The 22,616-nt window shown below is 38.2% G+C and overlaps 1 protein-coding gene across 4 annotated transcripts in view; it reads left to right on the top strand.

The window, feature by feature from the left end:
* NALCN (sodium leak channel, non-selective) overlaps positions 1 to 22,616 on the top strand; it is a 328,066-nt gene that overhangs the window by 202,975 nt on the left and 102,475 nt on the right. For all 4 annotated transcript variants that reach the window (XM_069467070.1, XM_069467067.1, XM_069467069.1 and 1 more), the window contains one exon: positions 13,139 to 13,213. In XM_069467070.1, the coding sequence (XP_069323171.1) occupies positions 13,139 to 13,213 (75 nt within the window). The remainder of the gene's footprint in view (positions 1 to 13,138; positions 13,214 to 22,616) is intronic.

The following is a 22,616-nucleotide window of genomic DNA, read 5'->3' as shown; positions in this document are numbered from 1 at the left end:
ATAGCCTTCTTGGGCAGTCTAAATCTTCTTTATGGGCTACAAATCTGGCATTGATTTTAGAACACTTAAGCATATCCAAGGACTCTTGGGGTTTATCTGAGGCTTTAGGAATCCATAGAGCACAACTTGAAAACCCATCTCTAATTCCACTCCTTTGGTCTACTGATTTAAGTATCTGCCCCAGATACCTATTATAATTTTTTTTCATTGTGATTTTCAAAAAATAGTTCTAAGTTAAAACTAAAAATTGAACTCATTTGCTCTTTTATTCACAATTTGTTTTTAATCTTTAAAGCAATTGAGAATTGAAAAGTGTACATATCAATGAGAACAGTTTGGTAAATGTGGTACAGTACCAGAGTGCGGGATTGGAGTCCTAAAATCTAGATTCAGATTCTAGTTCTGCTGGTCACTAGATATGTGACTTTGCTTCCAAAGTTATTTCCATCACTAACTTCGTTGATCTCTGTGTTGTGTTGTATCTGAAAGTGAGGATTATAATGTACAACACACCTAGTTTCCAAGGTTCTCATTTATAGGTGAGTTAACCTTATATTTTTGAGGATGTTTTAGCCATGGTATAAGAGGATGATGTAGCTATTACCAAAAATGACTTCCTGTAAGTTTAAATAAGATGATATGTGTGTTTAAAGCTATATTTTAATAAATGTTAAAATTGTGTTAGGTTAGTTCATATGTTTTTTTTTTCAGCTTATTATGGGGGTACAAAAGTTTAGGTTACATACATTGCCCATGTACTGCCCATCCCCCCGAGTCAGAGCTCCAAGCGTACCCATTCCCCAGACAGTGCGCATCGCACTTATCATGTAGTTATACCCCCAATCCCCTCTGAGATATCACTTAACTCCAGTGAGGATGGCCTTTATCAAAAAGTCCCAAAACAACACATGTTGGCGTGGATGCAGAGAGACAGGAACACTCATACACTGCTGGTGGGACTGCAAACTAGTGCAACCCCTGTGGAAAGCATTATGGAGATACCTTAAACAGATTCAAGTAGACCTACCATTCGATCCAGCAATCCCATTATTGGGCATCTACCCAAAGGAACAAAAGTCATTCTATGACAAAGACATCTGTACCCGAATGTTTATAGCAGCATAATTCACAATTGCAAAGATGTGGAAACAACCCAAATGCCCATCAATTCATGAATGGATCAGTAAATTGTGGTATATGTATACCATGGAGTATTACTCAGCTATAAGAAATAACGGTGATATGACATCTCTTTGGTTCTCCTGGAGTTCATATGTTTTTAATTTCTGTAAGTAAAGTATTGTTGATCAGTTTAAAGTTATCATGTATGTCACTTCCTGGACCAATCTCCCCTCTCCCTTCCCTCACACAGTGACTATGATAAGTCATCTTCCAGTTTTTAAATCACATTTCACTAAATTTAACATACTATCACTTATAAGATGACTCATTCTGTATATTACTAAGAAAAAAACAGTTGAACTATACACATAGATGATGCAGTGCACCCTTATTGCAGAGTTTTTAAAATGTGAAAGTAAATGTGCATCTTCAAATCAATGAAATGCAGAGGTTTCCCCGACATATATGCATCCATTGAAAATATACAGGCCACCATCTAAATACATTTTATACCATAAATGTTAAAGATTAATATTAAGTTTTTTATTAGTGTTGGAAGCTCTGCTCTAGTGAACTGGTGGCCATCCTTGGGGGAGATGTCTCGTTACACACTTCTCTCCCTGTGACGTCCGCACTCCATGCTGGGGACAAGTTATATACGGTCATGTGTGTCCCCCCTTACCCATCACTGGTAGCAGCAATTTTCAGAACAAATGCTGTCAAACTCTACATATATTTTGTAGTTCAGTTTTTCACCAAATATTGTTTTTGAGATCTTTTTATCGTAATACACATGAAACTAATTTGATCATTATTATAGAGTCATATACTAGCCCACAAATTGAATATGCCATATTTGTTTATCCGTTTCCTTCCTGATGGGTATTTAGGCTGTTTTCCAAGGTTTTGCTTTTATAATGCTGCGATACATTTATAAATCGTGATCACTAGTGTGAGGGCTTCTCTGGAATATATGCCAGGAAGAAAAATGCCTAGATCTTGGGTACTGCCCAAAGGGCTCTATACGAGGGGTCTGCAAGCCCAGACACCAAATCCAGTCTACCACCTAAACTTATACAGCCTGTGAGCTAAACGTGGTTTATATGTTTTTAAATGGTTATGTAAGTAAGTAGCCACATAATATCCTAGATGTTGCCTTGTGGGCCTGTAAGTCTAAAATATTTACTATCTGGACCTTTAAGGAAAAAAATGCAGACTCGTGCTCTATAGGCAAATTAATTTACCTTCCCAAGTGTAGTGGTTGAGAACTCCTGTGTTCTTACATTCTCGCTTATCTTGATGCTGTTTGGCCTTTAAGATTTTGATAATGTTAGTGAACAGTGGCATAAAATTGCCTTAACTTGCATTTCCATAATTATTAGTAAGGGAGCACCTCTTCATGTGATTATTCGCTATCTTCTTTGTGACTCACCCAATCATTCACTTTACCTATTTTTCTAGAAACTAGTTTGTTTTTTTAAAATTTATTTGTTGAAGGGGCATGTATATTCTGGATATTAATCTCCTGACTACTATATATGTTGCAAATACCCTCTCTTAGGCAGTACTTTGTTATTCTAATTTGTCTATGATGTCTTTTGACATTATATATTTCTATTTTATTTTTAATTGACAAATAATAATTATATATACAATACTCCTCCCTTATCCCTAGGGAATATGTTCTAAGACCCCCAGTGGATGCCTGAAACCGTTGATAGTACTGAACCATGGATATACTATGTTTTTTGCTATACATAATATACCTATGATAAATTTCAGTTTATAAATTAGGCACAGTAAGAGATTAGCAACAATAACTAATAATAAAATAGAACAGTTATAACAAATAAAGGTTGTTATGTGAATGGGCTCACTTGCATGTGTGCTCTCTCTCTCTCTCCCATGCTCAAAAAATCCTAGCATTTTTGGACCCTAGTTGACCATGAGTAACTGAAACCACAGAAAGCAAGACTTTGGATAAGGCAGGACTACTACATTTATGGAGTACAATGTGATATTTCAGTCCATGTGTACATTGTGAAATGATCAAATTAGGTCAAAACTCTGTTTTTCACTTATGCTGTATATTTATTTTGAACTCATGCTTAAGAAATTCTTTTCCACTCTAAAATAATAAAAATCTTCTCCTATACCTTTTTCTACTTGTTTACAATGTTTTTCATCTTGGAAACTTTAACATGTGTCAACTTACTCTTTATATATCGCATAAGCTAAATGAAATACACTGTTTGAATAAAATTCAAATCAATTTTTCTCAGCCAGATTTACATGAAAAAGTTAAAGCTTGAGAATATTTACTTGGTTTCTCTGATTATGAAGTCTAAAACAAAAAAGGTATAACTATGAAAACATTTTACTTTATACATGATTTTTAAATGAGAAATAATTGATTTAATGAAAGAAAACACATCACATAACTAAATTAAAACAAAGATTATCACTTCTATACTACCCCAAAAGTCTGGTACTGAAGTTATTTCCCCAGTCCACTGGAAATTTTGCTTAAAATATGATCGGCAGTTGTTTTTCTTTTCCTGTATGTTCTTAGACTGAGAGTTACTATAATGGGCTCTATCAGGTGACTTGGTACAGTTTCACTGAACTTCTGCTACTATGCATAAGTACTAATCTGGATCCTGGCCAAAGTGGGAAAGCGCTTAATCCATATCCTCTAGAGGCTACAACTATTGAAAATAGGGAGTTAGGACTAGTAAAACACAGACCAACTAATCAACACATATATAAAACCTGTGATTCGAGACCTAGTGCTGCAAGTGATAGAAGAGATATGTGCACATTGCTACTTGCGCTCTGATCAATGCCCACATAACAAACATCAGCTTCCCCATTGTTTACAGGCCTGTGTTAAATATACACCGCATGCCCTTAAAAACTGAACTTGTACAAGTTAAGATCTTATTCCATAAGCCTATCTTTAGGCTTGAACTTACTTAAGCGAGCATTTTGTTTAATTGTATGGGCTTTTTTTTTTAAATACTACAAATCATTTTCATCCAAATGGGGGAAAAAAAAACAAAACACAAGTCTACATAAATATACAATCTCTGATTTGTCTTTTATTCACGCTGACCAGCGGTGCCGCACAACCTGGTGAGTTCCTGATGTAGTCTTCTCAGGGACAGGCATGTGCCAAGCAGCAAAAAAACAAAATGTTTGGCTGCAGCTTGTTCTGAAATAAAGAACAGCAGGCTATTCCATCACCCCTGGGGGCACCAATTTGTCAGGCCCCAGTGAAAATCAACCTTAAGTGCACAGCAAATGCATATTCATAACCATTATCTATTGTCCCTTTAAATATCTCCATTTTCTGCCAGGTATGTATTCGGTATTTCTGGCCTGACTGATTGCAGTTTACAAAATGCTTGTTAAATTCATCTTTTTCCCCACTTTTGCCAATGATTTGGGGATAAGAACTATGAAGACTTCACCAGTTGAAAAACTCTTATTTTTTTCCCCCTGCAATGTTTTTCCCTTTATTATTGTTTCAAAGGAAAGCCCTGTGATGTGAATACTGAAAAGAGAGAAAATGTAATTAAGTGTTCATTGTGGATAGTCTTTTTGCTACATTTGAAGTGCTGAAATTAACACAGCAATCTCTTGATTTTGCCTAGGTAGCAGCAGCTTGCTGAGAATATCATTTTTTGCTGACAGAAATGGACATTCCAAAGTATAAATTAAATAACTTGATTTTGTAGAATTCATTTAAAAGTGCATCTGTGTTGAACGTATCCCATTTTACACTGCTCTGATTACATTTGACTTTTTTTTGACCCATATAAAAAGTGAAATTATTTCATACTACAGGCTGCAAGACAGCTTAGGATAGTGTGATTATAAGTGGTAAAAAGGAAAAAAAAAAAAACCCACAAGATTGTGGGACATTGATTTCTGTTGTGCTTCTATTATATATTTAAAAATAATTTAAAAGTAGAAATTATTAATAAAGTTCATAGTAGAGAAATGAGATTAAAGGTGACATTTCACCTAAAGGGCCATCTTTAAGCTATATAAAGAAAAAATAGTAAAAACAAGCTTTATGAAAATAAATGAAAATGAAAAGGGAAAGATATATACATATATAAGGTGAGGTCATGACTATATGCAGTTAGAAAGAGTGTAAAATAGGATATGTTGCTGCTACAGCAATAGGAATTCTCAACCAAGAAAGTCCATTCTGGATGATAAGGCTGCCTTCTTGCAAAACTAAACCGTAACTCAGCAGTCCAAATCATGTGAATTCAACAGTGATTCTTATATAGAGAGAATGAGAACTATAAGTGTGTTGGACAGAATGATTTGTGTCACAACAAAATTGGAGGAAATAATTATAATTATAAACACAACTATTTCAGTAATTTTTATTGAATTTGACTGAAATTTGTTATAGGTAAATGGAAGAAAAACCAATTTTTGTCTGCAGTTAAATGTATAAAACTTAAACATAGTAAATACCTAGCCAACCCTCAGCTCAGGTAGCTTTGCGATTTTTCAGAGGAGTGGGAGAAGGAAAAGCAGAAGCTGGAGAACGGGAAGAGTAATAAAGAATTTTAGAGTAGCGGAACACCTGTAAGACTCTAGGGCAGGCACCATATTGAAACTGGAAAATCACACTTTTGAAATCCACTGAGCTAAAAAAGTCAAAATTCCATCATGTCATTCATAAAAATTCTGAGAAAGAGGCTTCCCAGGCTTCCGGAGACCTGATATGTGGCATTTTCCACACTGAATGCATTGTCAATGCTAAAAATATCTTGGGACCGGGCATTATAACCTGAGCAAAATAAAGAATTAGATACCTGAAATATTTTATTATTCTCTACTTTTCCATTGAAATCAATGATGCATAATGTATCAATATTGATCACAAAGTAAAAGATGGACATATCAGTTGTATATTACACAGAACAAATACTATTTTGCATAGTAATATAATCAATTGTTGTAGACCTGTTAAAAGTGGCAAGTAGCCAATGCACAAAAAAATATATATATTTGAATTTCTTTTTTTAAAGCATTGCACAAAGTAAACACCACTGTGTTGAAAGTTTACATGTACTTTAACAAACTTCAAGTAAAAAATGGGCCAGGCGCAGTGGCTCATGCCTGTAATCCTAGCATTCTGGGAGGCTGAGGTGGGAGGATTGCTTGAGCTCAGGAGTTTGAGACCAGCCTGAGCAAGAGTGAGACCCCATCTCTACTAAAAAATAAAAAAAGAGGAAAAATTAATTAGCCTATAGTCCCAGCTACTTGGGAGGCTGGGGAGTCAGGAGGATCACTTAAGCCCAGGAGTCTAAGGCTGCAGTGAGCTATGATCATGCCACTGCACTCTACCCAGGGCAACAGAGCAAGATTCTGTCTCAAAAAAAGAAAAAAAAAAAAAAGGAAATGAAGGGGTATGTCATTAGCCTTTTTTCCCCTAAAATTGTGTCATTAAAAAAAATAGTGACATAGTATGCCGTGCTATATTATGAATTAAATATTATGTAAATGTAAATATTAGAAAATAAATACTGCAAAGCAAATTGATTGCATAATTTAGAACTGGCCAAGTATAAAAGTAAAAGTGTTTCATACGAATGATGAAGCTCTTGTGATTCAATTTGGCAAGTCCCTGTAAAAATCTTTTATTACATCAATAACATTTTAATGTAAACCTGTAAATCACATTTAATGGCTGTGGAAAACCTTTTGGCACAGCACGTGTGGCACTTGTAGTGGGTGAACACGGACTGAAAATCAGATGCAGACATCGATGTGGTGGGTTCAGATTTTTAATGAGTATTACCTCAGCTTTCTGTAAAAACAGAACAAAGGAAAACACCCAGAGAACTTGCTTTCAGAATTAGGATTTGTCACGCACTCCCAGGACTGTCAGTACCGTGTGTTACTGAGTGGCTGACACCCAGGTCATCCTGCTTTCCCGGTCCAATTCCACACAGCACTGGGTTTGTAGGGAAATACTGTATCATCGACAATGTAAATTAAATACGATGGAAACCAAGCTGCCACCTCCTCTGACTTTTATTTCTTTATCGCAGTAGTATTGTCACCTTATTTGAGTCTGAGAAAAGAATGACAAAATAATTCTCACCCCCTGGCAATCAGCTGCAGACTCACCCTGCATCTCCTGAATCTTCTATTTCCAAAGACACATCCAAGGCCACAGACCAGACTTTAGTCATCTCTCACCCCGAGTGCCAAGTTGTCACCTTTTCACAGTGCCCTCCATGCCAGGGACGTGGAAACAAGCATCGAGCTAAAAGTCCATGTCCAAACAAAGCTTCAGGAAGAAACTCAAGCTCTACACACACCTTTCCAACTGGTTCCTCTTTTTAAATAGTTGTCGCATTAATTGAACAAGAAGGCCTAAACATTCAAAGATATGTATTGAATAAAATTAGGTCTTATGCTGGTTTAAAGCAAACTTTAAACTTTCTCTTACATTATTCTTATATCTGTTGATGACCCCTCCCCAACAGTTTGTTCGCGATTCTGTAAGCCTGGGGCTTCCTATGGCAGAGTCCCGTCAGCCTCCTCGCAGCAGAGCCAGAGTTTTCCTCCCCCAGCCCGTCTGTCTCCCATCCGCCACGAAAACCAGACTCCTCTGCCATGACAAGGAGAAAGTGCAGCTAGCATCCCACGGCGTCTCTGACCTCTGCTCTGAGGGTGGCTTTTTTTCTCTTTCCTCCCAGAAAAATGTATGAAATATACTTAAAAAATAAAAATAAAAATAAGGTAAGAAGACACTATACATCTAATAACCTTTGGATGAACTTCACTTAATACCCTCTAGTTAGTGTTTCAAAGAGCCAGTTTAAAGTGGATTCATTACATGCAATAAAAAAAAATAAAAATAAAAATAAACCTTTTAAAGGGAAAATTTAACAGAGAAGAAACTAATGCCATCGCTTTGTGACTATTTCAGCCTCCCTCTCACGTCCCCTGACTTCCCTCTGTGGCACTCAGACCGACTGCCCACCCCGCCTGCCTCTCCAGCCCCTGACCCCCTCCCTGGAAGCCAGGCGCTGGCCAGACTCACCCACTCGCCAGGCCCCAGCAGGCCACGTGCCCCCACGTCCCCAGAATGCCTTTCTCACAGTTCTCTTCCCACCGAAATCTTCCTTCTCCTTGGTACCTCGGTACCTTGGGAGCGCATCCTTGGGATCTTTATCAGTGTCTCACAATGTTAACTAAGTAGAGTTCGGGAGATGCTCACAACCCATGTGCCCAGATGGGCTCTCAGAAATCTAAGTGCTCAGATGCTATAGAACTAAATTTGCCGTACTCTGATAGGGTTTAGTTTCTGGTTGTCCCTCTTCACACATACGTGGCTGCCTTCCCCACCCCACCCCCTCCAATTTTCTTGCACATTTCTGCTTGCTAAGAGGAAATAGTGTTTTCTGGGATGGGGCATGAGAGAGACAAAAGGGCTTGAAGGGGGAGTGGTGGGAGAGAGAGGGAGAAAGAGAGAGAAAGCGTGTTTCCATGGGAGGTGGCAGTGCACCACACTTGGGGACACCAGCGGTGTTGGTACCCATCCAGGTGTGTTTTGGCATCCAAGACTTGACCCCACTTCTTGTCTGAACTTGAGGGGGAAAGAGCCTTGCTGGGGCCCCTCATGGACAAGGAACAGCCTGGGCAGAGCTGGGAAGCTGCCTGAGAAGTCTAGGGAGAGAGGCCTGAAAGATACCCCAAGAACAAGTCTCTCTTACTTAGTTCCAAGTGGAATGGCAGAAATTCTAAGCTTCCCTAAGAGTCGAGAGCTGGTGAGTCTGTTGTAGGAACAAGAGCCTAAGTCAAAGACCAGAAGGAGAGTATGATGGGTTGAAAGGGAGCCCCTAAAAGATATGCCCTGTCTTTTTTTTTTTTTTTTTTTTTTTTTTTTTGGAGACAGGGTCTCACTCTGTCACCCAGGCTAGAGTGCAGTGGCATCATCATAGCTTACTGCAACCTCAAACTCCTGGGCTCAAGGGATCCTCCTGCCTCAGCCTCCCAAGCAACTGGAACTACAGGTGGGCACCACCACGCCCAGCTAATTTTTCTATATTTGTAGAGACGGTCCCACTCTTGCTCAGGCTGGTCTCAAACTCCTGACCTCAAGCGATCCCTCCACTTCATCCTCCCAAGGTGCTGGGATTATAGGCATTAGCCAACACACTCAGCCTATGTTCCTGTCATAACCCTCAGAACCAGAGAATGTGAGCTTTTTGGAAAGAGTGTCTTTGCAGATGTAATTTAAGTAAGCGTCTTGTAATGACATCATCCTAGATTATCTGAGTGGGCTCTAAATCTAATGACAAATGTCCTTGTAAGAGACAGAAGAGAACAAGATGTGAGGATGGAGGCAGAGACTGGTGTGATGGTGCCACAACCCAAAGGATGCCTGGGGCCCCCAGGAGCTGGAAGAGACAAGGAAGAATTCTCTCCTAGAGCTCTTGGGGAGTGTGTGGTCCACTGACAACTCAATTTTGGACTTCTGGCCTCCAAAATTGTGATAGAATAAGTATCTGTTGTTTTACGCCACCAAATATGAGCAATTTATTACAGCAGCTCTAGGAAACTCATACAGAGGATATCACTGGGAATCAGAGATCTTAGCTGGAATTTCAGGAGCCAATATGGTGATCAAGTGAGCAAAGAGAGCTCCCACAATAAGCAGCATCAGTACCCCTAATGGGGGATGGAGGGCACATTACCAGCTCACAGTGGTAACCTTGACCTGAGACTGGTCCTGAAAAGAAAATGGACATTTATTCAAATGTTACAGAGTTTAGTTTTAAAGGACTTAATTGAATTGATATAGCAAGATTATGTTTTCAGCCATCAACAGAAATAAGGGATTGGTAACTAAATTAAAATCATTTACAGAAAAACCAGGAAAATTATTTTAGTTTCACATATGTAAGTTTGCATCTGTATATTTTCGGTCATAGTATAGGCTATACTATACATCAATGTTGTTGAGGAAGAATTAAATGAAAAAATGATAGCTGCAATTTGTTGAGTTGTTGTTGTTATATCCATAGTATTTTACAAACGAGGGCCCTGAAGCTCATTTGTTGGCTAGTGGTTGCCACGTTGCTCATAACTGGCAGAACCTATTTGCTACTCAAGGTCTCTGACTCCAAGCAAAGGGCTCTTTTCCACCAGTCTACCAGTGTCTGCTGAATTCAACCGTAAACTTTGTTGAAGTGAGTGCGATACTGTATTTAGGTTTCCGACGAGGCAATGCCTGACACATCAATGGAGTCCAATCAACTGTTTGTCGAATTTAATCGAGTAACACAACCTCACTGTCCTTAAGTAGCCGGCCATCTGTCTGGTTTGGGGGAAATAATTAAAATTAAAATCTCCTGCCAACCCAGAAAACCACTCCATAAAGGTAGAAGAGAAAGAAAACAGTTTTATCACGGGACAAGCACGAAAGCAGACTGCAGGCACCTCATGGGGAATGCACTGAATCTCACCCTTTCATATCACCACATTCCATATATGTTCTCAAGATAAAAATAACGAGTACGCAAGTAAGAAAACTTGACAGCACCATTTGTTAAATATAGTTCATCCTAAATCCACCTGGTAATTGAGGTGGCCATCTGTGGTAGCTGACTGCCTTTATCCAAAGGAAAATTAAAACTTCTCATATCTCCACAAGTAGGTAGCTTTACAACTTGAAGCCACACATCTAAGATAAACTCCCACCCTCTACCCAGAAGGGGAGATAGAGCCATTATCTTCCTTGATATTTACATTATTTCAAAAAGACAGCCCTCAGGCCCTTAAGGAAAATATTTCTGGGTTGTGAAACTGGTGAGAGGCTCATTTAGCTTTTACAAGTATGTATATACATCTCAAAGGGAAAGAGAAAGAATTTACAATTATACCTTTTCTAAAGGAAATGCTCTAAGAAAAGGGAGGGGAAGAGCCCCCATTTTTTTCTTCTTTTTCTTTTTCCTCTTTTTTTTCCTTTTTTAGATTTGTGCTTGCACATTCACTGGAAAGATAGGAAACCTGCTTAAATTAGGACACAGAGCAATGCCTGCTCAAGTGTCCGGAAGTGATAGAAGTGATGTAAGATATTAACCTCTTACATCACTTCCTCCTGGTAGGAGGAAACTGGCAGATGACATCTCAGAATTTGGGGTGAGGATTCAGGGGAAGGTAGATTCCTCCACTTATATTACTTTTGATCATCAAGGTTGCAGGAAGAGACCTAAACTTGGAGTGAACTATAAATTTTCCAGTTTAGAAAAATGCCTGGTTTAAAGTACACCTGATGCCCAGATGTGGTGTAGCAGACACGGTGACGTTGGTAACAACCCCTGGTCTAGACCATCCTGTGTCATCTTTAAGTTCTTGTGAGATCCCAAAGGACATGGCTTTTAAAAAGAAAGGTGCTGGCACTTTTCCCAGGCCAAGCATAACCTGTCACAATTTAATGATGTTTATATACTTGGAAAAGAGCTAGACATTCAATTATGCATCATAATCTCTCTGCTACTTGAAATTCATGGCTAAATTTCCTCAACTTTCTAACCTTCATGCTTATCTACCTAATATTAGCAAAGGTACATAACTTGTTAAGAGGGAAATTGAAAGGAAGACTATAAATTAGGAATGAAAAAGATGGTCAAATGAACGTGAGACTTGAGAGAATTCAAAGTTGAAGAGGGACTAGAAATTTAAATATTTTTTAAATTCCACCATTTTGTAGTTTTCTTTCTCTTGCCTTATTTACCTGTTCTAAAAGAAACATATGTCTTCCTTTTTTTTTTTTTTTTTCTGATTTGGGAAATATTGTGAAATACAGAAGCGGGGGATTCATTATTTCCCTACGGGGAGGTAGGCACCATTAACATTTCTAAAGTAACTTCTTCTAGCACTTCCTTTATTATTCTTTTTTATACATAGTTGAATTTCTACCACATATACTCTTGTTTAATATTGTAATATAAGCATTTTTCAATGCTATAAAAATTCATGAGCGGACTAGTTATCTATTACTATGTAACAAATTACTGACACATTGGACGCTTACCATCAAATAAACATTTACTATCTCAGTTCCTGTGGGTTAGGAATCTGGGACAGGCTTATCCAGGTGTTTCCAGTTCAGTGTCTCATGAGGTTGCAGTTGAGATGTTGGCTGGGGCTGCAGTCACCTTGCCGGCTTTCCTGGGGCTAAAGTACCCACTTCCAAGATGGGTCACTCACACGGCTGTTGGCAGGAGGCCTCAGTTCCCCACCATGTGGGCCTCTCCATAGGGCTGCTTGAGTGTCCTCAAAACATGGCTTCCACCAGAGCAGGTGATCCAAAAGAGAGCAAGGTGAAAGCCACAGAGTATTTTAGTGCCTAGATTCAGAGGTCACACGCGATTATTTCTGTAACCCACTGGTTACACAGGCCAAACACATCCAATATGGGAGGAGACCACAGGAGGCCATGAACACCAGGAACTCAGCACAATGGAGGCCATCTTCAAGACTAGCTACCACGATAAGAATTTTTCATGGCTGCATGAATTGAATCATATAAATCTCTATAACTCTATTAACTACTTATGCAAAGTTGGATATTATTTCCAGTATTTCATTATTACATTAAAACCCTCTAATAAGCACCTTTGTATATTAAGTTTTTCATCAATACTTCGGATTACTTTCTTAGTATATAATCTCTGAGGTGGGATTGTTAAATGAGAAAAAACATTTTCTTAATTTCTTTTTAAAATTGGCTTCATAAAACAAATTAATATTTTATATTGTTTATTTTAATTAACACATGAATTTCCTTTACTGTATTTGTGATAAATACCTTAAAATGCCTATGCAATGAGTCACAACTGCATGTTCATTTTCATTTAAATGAATTCTGTATACAGTATATTTTAGGTAGCTATACTATATTATATATAATATTTTGATAATTATGGCATGTGGGTTTTTTCATTGTTATTTAACCATTTTATAGATCCTCCTGAGTTTGTTTGTTGCTGTTATTTTGGACAACTTAGAACTTGATGAAGATCTAAAGAAGCTTAAACAAGTAAGTAATGTATGGGGCATTTTTAAAATCTGCATTTAAAAAAATAAGGGTAAAATGTGCTTACAGGTACTATTAAAAGTGTTTGACCTTCAAAGTAAAAGTAAAATAAAATTTAATAAGTTAAGGCAGTTTGACTGGACCAAATGCTCTTCTTTTAGTTTAATTTGATCTAACGTCAACAAAGGGAATGTCCTATTATTCTATAACCATCCTAGAAATAGTTTTATATGATTATTTTTGAGTAAAAGGAAGATGGGCATAAGTGTAGTAAATTGGATTTGGAGACCATTCTCCTTCTGCCATTAAACAATGGCTGGAAATGAAATGCCTCAGGGTGAGATTGCCATTTTGCATAATTACGTGAAGTACTCTTGATCATCTTTATAAAAATATTAATATCAACCTGCCTGACCTTTAGACACTAAAAGAGAATTTAGACTAGGTGCCCATAGTGATTATAAGAAATAAAATAGAATAAATGATCCCATATCCACCCAATTATGTATCAAAACAGACAAGGTGTCATGGTGGTGAAAACTGTACCCAAAACTGGAACTGGACATGTGTGAAGGCATGTTATCAGTGGCAGAGGATTACAGATATGATCAACAATTCATGGCTTCTGTTGCGTGGAGGATACTTGGCTTGAATATGTGGCTCTGTCAAAAAGGAGAGACCCTTTGAGAAGCAGAGCTGATGAGAGAGGGGAACACTGAGCAAGACGTTCTTGGCCCATCCTCCCTAGCACTGCTAGAAGCGTTGGGTTGGTAACAAACAGAACCAAGGCTCTCAAACATTCTATTAGTAACTATAAGAAGGCCACACACAATCAGGATTTTCAAAATTTGTCCATTTTTCACAAAGCAAAAAACGTAACCTATATACATTTAATTTTTTTTAATATAGCTAATGGTCACTTGAGGCATTTTGTTACTCCAAAGTCTATGCTCTTAACCAAGGGTATCAATAAGAAGAAAACATATTTGCTATAAAGATTCCTACTATGAGCATATCAAGGAAGGTTATAAGTTCTCTACTATCCTTCAGCTACACAGGCAAATGGGTATATCTCTGGTATGCTGAGGATGGTTTCTTCCTGATCTTTTCACTTTATGGTAGCAGGGATAGGTTCTTCAAATGAGAATTGGGCAGTTCTTTCTTGCCGTTGATGAAAACAATAAAGTGGCTTCTAACTTGTAGGAAAAATATGTAGTGGGTGAGTTCAGAATTGAAATTGATCAATTATTTAATTACACATGACCAATGATTGTATAACTGTATAATATATATTACATATAATAGCTGTATAACCACTTTAGACTATGCTTTACAAATCTGGTATTTAGATGTGTATTTTCCTTTATACCATGTTTATTATGCATAGATTTTGAATATCCCCTGATTGAATACATTAAAATGTGTACTCTATAGATAAAATGAAAAATATTCTATTTTTTCTAACTGGTGCTACTGCCAGGTTCAATATGCTTTTAAATAACCATTGGCCAAGTAAAATGCCATACAATTACAGCCCATATTTACAAAATAGTTTTTATATTTAGCAGTTTTATATCTGCTAAAAACCAGTAAAATAAATTGATACGTAGCAAGTTTATTAATCCAAACCTGAGAATATTTTGCAGTGTTGATTTTTTCAATATTTTAATTTATTCACATATACATACATGTATATGTATAGACTATTTAAATTTTTTGTCATTTATATATCTAATGGTAACTTTAGGCACTTCATATTATTTTTATCTGCCCCCTAGTGAAAAATCAATGATAAAAAGTCAGGACTTTAATTGGCATTGACTTTCTTCCTGGACTATAAAGTTTTAATAAACTATATGACTCTTTGCTTTGAGTATATATCATTAGTTATAAAATGGCTTTTATTTAATCACTTCATAGATATTAGTGATGCCTTGTGTTTCTGGAAATTCTGTACATCAGAACTGATTATCCAATTGTGCTAGCCTACAGTTTGGACTATGTTCTTTGGATATTTAGAGATATTAATATTTGAGCATTGAAAACTCCAATCATAAACAAAGCAGCAATTCCATTTTCATTAGTACTTTTTGCAATGCTCTTTATTCATGATTGAACAGAAACTACATATCTATTAAATTCATCTGTTAATTTCACACTTGAAACTCATTGAACTTGAAATTTATTTGAGCAAATATTATTATACTAAGTTAAAGTGTTCCTAATTAACTTTCTTTCAGTTTTGTATGAGAATGTTTAGTTTTTTTCACTCTTTTTAAACAATTGTGTCATTTTTCATATTCCCAGTTTTCCTTATTTTCAATGATCTTGGCCTTTAAGTTAGGTCTCATTTGCATACTTTCAAGAATACACACACACACACACACACACACACTCGAATGTGCATATGCATCCTGCACTTTTATACATACAAACACATAATAATGGGGATACCTGAAACTTTAGACTGTCTTTTACAGCTTCTCTTAAACCGCCAATAAAAATACTTAATATTACCTTAAATATTTTTTTATTTAGTTGTCCATGTACAGAGCCAGTCCTTAAGATTTAAATGCATATGCTCTATTTTTACTATTCCCAGTTAGAGAATAGAATGGAGGAAATGTGAAAAAACATATTTGATTTTCTTAATGTTTCAAGTTCCAGAAAGCACTATGGCAAAGTCCATCTTTGTTCACTTCAAACTTTTTTCATCTTTTACTGATCCTACCAATCAGTCTGTAGGTTTTCATAGCTACAGTAATGTTTGTTGAATGCTTTCTCAGTGCCAGGTACTTTATATTTTCATGTATTTTTCAAAACAATCATTCACTGCAGTTATTATTACCACATCCGTCTTACATATGAGGAAACTAAGGCACAGATAAGTTAGGTAACTTGCCCAAAGTCACACAGCCAACAAATGTCAGAGCTAGAATTTGAGCCCTGGAAATTTGAATCTAAAGCCCACACCCTTAAACTCTAAACTATATAGAATCAAGCTAAAACTATATAAATGCAAAACATGAGTCACGTAAGCTGTACAGACTCACTCATTAGGAGTATTAATTATTTGTTTATAAATAATGATGTTATAGATGACAAAGCCGTCACTGTGTTCACCAAATAACCATTGAGTTGAGGGGCAGTTTTCTGAGGAATGCAGGTGAATTAAGCAACCCAGTCATTAAAACTATCCAGAATAGTTTTGTTTCCCCTCGGAACTCAGAGGATCTAATCAGAGCCACTGGAGTTACTGCTTTGCCACATGACAGCGAACACCACTGAAGGTGTCTCTTCCCTTAGTGACCTTCTTGGAGTAATGAGCCTCTTCAGACACATACATAATGTGCTTGCCACGTATTAACATTTTAGTGAGGCCTCCAGAGACTTTTAAAGTACTTTAATGTGGCTGTGTTAAAAACAATTGTGGTAAAATATAAAAGTTGGTTCATAGATATTTTTCAGGAGTAATAGAAATCAGTGCCAGTTACTTCTAAAATGGGGGAGTTGAATGTAAAGCACTCAGTAGAGCTCAGTAGAGGAAGAGAAAGTAGTTCTCATGCTTGGGAGAAGAGAGGCCACCCTTACGCTGGATGTGACGTGGTGGCAGAAAGTGAAAAGTACTAGTGAAGAAATTAGAATGGAGGAGAAGGAAAAAGTAAAGAAAACACCAAAGATATGAAATTAAATGAAAGAATATGAATATAACCCGGTGATAAAGGCACAGGAAAGTGACCAAATCCAGGATTAAGAACATAATAAAGTCAGTGGCCAAATGTCCAAGGACACTGACTTTCAGTTAGAAGCCCCCTGAGGGCATGTGGCTGTGGGGTCGTATCCTCCTTAAGGAGAAACGCGATGCTCTATTTCCGAAGTGACCTCCGTGTGCTTTAGGGGTTGGTTCCCAACCAGGAACTGCTCACTCCTAGGGGTCCTCATGAGAAGCTGTGGAGCCACTCTTAATCCTTGAGGAAACCTAAAGGGAATTGTGCACTTACCTGATACAAGTCCACGTGTGCTAACTAAAATGTCAAGTTTGGTCTCTTAAGCTGGAAATCTGTAAATTCTCGGTGGCAGCGCTGCTTCCTTAAGGCTAAAGTTCTGAAGTCTCTTCAGGCATGCCTTCTTTTAACTACAAAACAAAAAAAAGTCACAATGAATTTCTTGTTGCTTAATCAAGGCATTTGGGTGGGAAAAAAGGGGATTTTTTTTAAAGACACAATCCAGAGGGGAAAATAAAAGGGCTTTTTGCAGATGCATTTTGAGAGGTTCTGACTTAAGTGCTTATTCCTACCACCTGTCTCCAAGATATCAGCAATGTGTGCTGTGATGGTCACTAATGTGCCTTTTCTTTTGTCACTCCTTAAAATAATGTTCTAAAAAGTCATCCCAATTATACATCCATATAGAATTACCCTATTGCTTTCCTTTTGTGTTATATATAAGATGCAACCAATTCCTAGCAGCTATAGAACAGCAGGAGTCTTTCCATAGCTGCCATAGTTTACATGACCCCATAGCTAATTAAATAGAGACCACACTTCTCTTTACAGCATCGCCAAAACAAATACAGGGATCTGGAAAAAATATTTAAAATTGTTTCCAAAATTGAGGTCTCAAAATTGGCTAGGAATGAGATTGTGAATGTGTGATTGTGTGAGCTGCTGAGAATCCAGATCAGTTGGTATAGAAGCTAAAAAACCCTTGACCTAAAACTGTCCTTTGAACAGTAGTGAGAGATGATGACCTTGAAGTTCAAGTGATGTGGAAATAACCCTGCAGAATGTAGATGGAGTTTTGAAATTTTGAAAATGAAGAGAATTCTTGCAGCTTCAATGATTTTTGCAAATTCGGTTCAAGAAATACATAAAGGGTGTTCTTTTAAGCAGTATAAAATTCATTAAGCTATGAGGGAAAAAAATGCAGAAAAGCCTTAGGGAAAGAATCATTGAAAAGGGAAATATAGATAGTCTGTTTAGATTAAATTCAAAGCTATGAAATTAAAAACTGTTTCCCTAGCTCTGTATCCAGTCTCGTTTGAATCCTGGTTCAAATTTGATGCTATTTGGTGTTTGATACAGAGTCCACTGCATAGTGCTAGGTAGGTATATCAGGAAGCTTCTCTCTCTTATTGACTGTGATTTTTTAAAAAATAAAAGCAACAAAAATTTTATATTTTTTGTTAAAATATGAGCTCCAGTTTCATGTTTTTTTAGCCTTACCCTGTGTGATGGTTAATGTTATGTGTCAACCTGACCATTCTAAGGGATGCCCAGATAGCTGGCAAAGTACTTTTCTGGGTGCATCTGTAAGGGTGTTTCTGGAAAACACTAGCATTTGCATTGGTAGAGTGAAGCAGTTCCCTTCTCCAATGTAGGTGAGCATCACCCAATCCTCTGAGGGCCCAAATAGAACAAAAAGGTGGAGGAAAATTGAATTTGCTCTCTGCCTGATTGTTGAGCTGGGTAAATGATCTTCTCCTGTTCTCAGGGCTCCTGGTCCTCAGGCCTTCAGACCTAGACTGAAACCTACACCATTGGCTCCTTGGTTCTTGAACCTTCACATTACACCACTGGCATCCGTGGGTCTCCAGCCGACAGATGGCAGACCGTGGGACTTAGCAGCCTCCATAGTCACATGAGCCAATACTTTAAAATAAATAATTAAATATATTCTATCGGTTCTTTTTCTCTGGAGAATCCTTCTTAACACACCCTGAAACTCTCATTTGCACCTCTGTTTTGCCTGCTGTATTGAGCTTATTCCAGATTCAGGGTGGTAGCAAGGAAAGAGGGATGCCACTGGGGGATGCCATTCGGCCAAGCGCTGGTTGCCGTCTCGTGATCTGGTTGCCTTCGCTCTTCTGAATATTTTGTCAGTCTCCCATAAGGGAGCTCAAACTCATGTGATTTAAAAGAGAGTGATGGGACTGCTACAAGAACAAATGCTACCTACCTTGTGCAGGGCACTTCATGCTTAATTATCAAATTTAATTCTAAATATTAAAGATGTGGAAACTAACATTTAGGGGAGTCGACGTCTTGCCCAAGTTCACACAATTTATAAGTACCTGGATCGGGACAACAAAGGCTCTGGCTCTAAACCAGGTCCTTGCCGTGCTGCCTGCTCAGAGAACTGGTTCCTTCATTTATAATGAAAAATGTGTCTAGGAAGTGGATTGGAGGAGATGCTCATCCAATTTGTAGATCAGCGTATTCTCTCCCACTGGGTGGACAGACAGGAAGCCAAATTATAATCAGAATATAGCTCAGTGAGCCAGGAATCAGCATGGGATAGGGGTGAAGGAGGATTGTGCGATTCAAATACAGAGTGGCACAGGCTAAGATCACCTGAGATATCCACTGTACAGTTGAGATATTACTGACTCAGGGACTAAATTTACCCATTCTGTAAGCCTGGGGTCTGGGTACTCAGCTACTGCGCTGCAGGTATTGTGTTAAGGGAAAGGGACATACAATGGCCAGGACACTGTTTCTACCCTCAAATAACTTGTGAGCTGGTGGGAGAAAGTGACATGTAAATAGGCACTTCTGGTTCAATAGTGATCATTATAAGGGTTTTTGGAAGCACACAAGAAACATATCTAATGCAGACTGTGAAATCAGAGACATTTTCTCGCAAGTATGGCATAGACTGGAATCTGAAGGCTGAGTAGTGCTTACCCACCTGAACAGGGTTGGGGGAAAATGGCTTGAGGAGGGCACTCAAGACCACAGGAACAGCAAATGTTTTCTTTAATGGAGAAAAAGCTCAGTGGCTCTTTGGACACTGGAAGTTCACTGTGGCTCAAGTATAGAGCAAGAGAGAAAATGGTGAGCCAGAAAAATAAGCAGGGACCAGTAGATGGAATGCTGTGAGCAGCACTAAGCATCTAGATATTATCCTGATGACATTTATGCCAAAGAGTGGCATAGTCATACCAACATGCTGGCTTCAGTGTGGAGTGAACTGGAGGGCACCTAGACTAACAATAGGAGGATTAGTTCTTGAGGCAGGCGGTGACGGCAGCCTGAACTAAAGGAAATAGAGATGAGAGAATACTAAGGGGTGGTGGAATACAGAGGAAAGGACGTAGGAGTTGGATGTAAGAAGTGAAAAAACATAGGGGACAAGGGTGTCATCCAGGTTTCTAGATTGCCCTAGGTGCACCAAGACAGAGAACACAGGAAAGAAGAAATGGGGGGGCGGGTTGTGTATTTGTTTTCTTTTGGGGAATGAAGGTTGGTCATATTTTCCATGAGATGCCTAGGAGACACCTGTGAGACAGTGTCTATGGATATATAAAGGTTAAAGCTTAGTTTCATCCTGGAGAGGAGCAAAGCCAACAGGCAGATGGTAATGTAAAGGAGGAAAATTCTGACACATGCTACAACATGGATGAACCTTAAGCACAGCATGCTAAGAGAAATAGCCAATCACAAAAATTCTGTATGATTCCACTTTATAGGAGGTATCTAAGGTAGTCAAATTCATAGAAACAGAAATTAGAATGGTGGCTACCAGGGGCTGGGGAGAGGGCTAAAGGGGAATTGTTTAATGGGTGTAGAGCTTCAGTTTTGCGAGATAAAAGCGTTCTGGAGCTCTGTTGCACAACAGTGTGAAGGTGCTTAACACTGCAGAACTGTAAGATGGTAAATTTTATGTCATGCGTTTTTTACCACAATTAATGTTTTTAAATTTAAAAGTGGTCATCCTATTAACAATAAGGTGGAAGTTAGTGATGGCAGTCAGAGCAGGCTCAGGGACTTCGATGGTGCAGAGGAGGAGGAATGAATGATAGCTGAAAAAGTGAAGATGAATTGCCGGCTTTTCCTGTCACACTCCTCATACTCTAAGTTTCCAGAAAGACCACCTAGTTGCTGATTGATTCTTAATTTTTTTAGATATGTTAACACCACTTACTACAGTGCTGCCCAACTTTTTTCCATTGTGGTGTTCATAGAGAATGATGCTATTGCAACTCGCTGAAGTCAACAGGGAGGAACCACACACAGTGGGAAGCATCAAATATCTAGGACTCCTGCTGCTCTAGGAAACACTCTGCTGCCCAGGAGCTAGAGGATCAGTCCCCTGAAGAACCTATAAATCATTAGTGGCTGAGAGTTGGGAAACTAAATTTTACTCAAAGCCATTGATGCTACCCAACTCCACTTGACGAAACTCTCTCAATCTTTTGGTCAGAGAGGACTCTTTTGTTGTCAATTTACAAATTATTGCCCATAACATTCCATGATGTAAATCTCAAAAGATCATCTTCTATAGCATTTGATCTGCTGTTTCTGAAATAGCTCCATCAATGTTAGACTTATTTTTTTATAATAAATTCTTATGTCACATTAAGATAGGAACAGAAATAAGATTGGTTCAAAGAAATGAAATAGCTAAGATCGAAAACTGTTTAGGATCAACATTTAAGCCAAGAGGTCACAACCAATGCTCAGAATTTGGAAATATCAATTATCAGCATGAAGACAATAGCCCAGAAATCTAGAAGTCAATGCAAAAAATGGAAACAGCCATCTGGATTTTGGGAGTCCAACAAGAGCGTGTTAAAATTGATGTCCTCCTGATACAAGTTGAATTGTGTCACTCAAAAAGATATTTGGAAGCCCTAACCCTCAGTACCTGTGAATGTGACTTACTGGAAATAGGGTCCCTGCTGATGTAATCAAGTTAAGATGAGGTCGTTAGAGTGGACCCTAATCCAACGGGACTGGTCTCCTTATAAGAAGGGAGAAGAGACACAGAAACAGACACACAGGGAGAACACCATGTGGTGACAGAGGCGGAGATGGGAGCGATGTGTCTACAAGGAACCCCAAGGATTGCCAGCATCACTAGAAGCTAGGAGAGATCCATGGAGCAGACCTTCCCTCCGAACCTCCAGACATAGTTTACCCTGCTGATATCTTGATCTCGGACTTCTAGACCCTAGAAATATGAGATAATAAATGTCTGTTTTTGTAAGCCACCCAGTTTTTGGTATTTTGTTACAGCAGCCCTAGCTGACTAATACATCTCCTGAGCCTCATTCTGGCCTCAAGAAGAAATGATCCCATCTGAAGCTGGGAAGTGACACAGCTGAGCGCATGGGACAATGGGAACAATGGATGCACCCTCAGAATTCCAGGCCAGATTTCACCAACCAAGAGCCTCTTTCTCAGCAATGGGAGTCATTTTCTTCTGTCTTTGCTTTATTATAGGAGTCAAACAAATCCCATAATAGTGAATGTCATAAATTTCAGACTTTCTTGGAACAAAGTTTTCTATAAGCCCTTCCCAAATTTCATTTCATGATTGACCTGGACAATCACGAATTGTTCAAGGGATATTGTTTTAGAAACCATGTTCTTTGCCTCATCTACAGACGCTCAAGGATTTT

Source organism: Eulemur rufifrons, chromosome 4 (genome assembly GCF_041146395.1).
Source record: "Eulemur rufifrons isolate Redbay chromosome 4, OSU_ERuf_1, whole genome shotgun sequence".
Classification (NCBI taxonomy): domain Eukaryota; kingdom Metazoa; phylum Chordata; class Mammalia; order Primates; family Lemuridae; genus Eulemur; species Eulemur rufifrons.
Note: the sequence above shows the minus strand (reverse complement) of the source record. Positions and strands in the feature narration are given on the sequence as shown.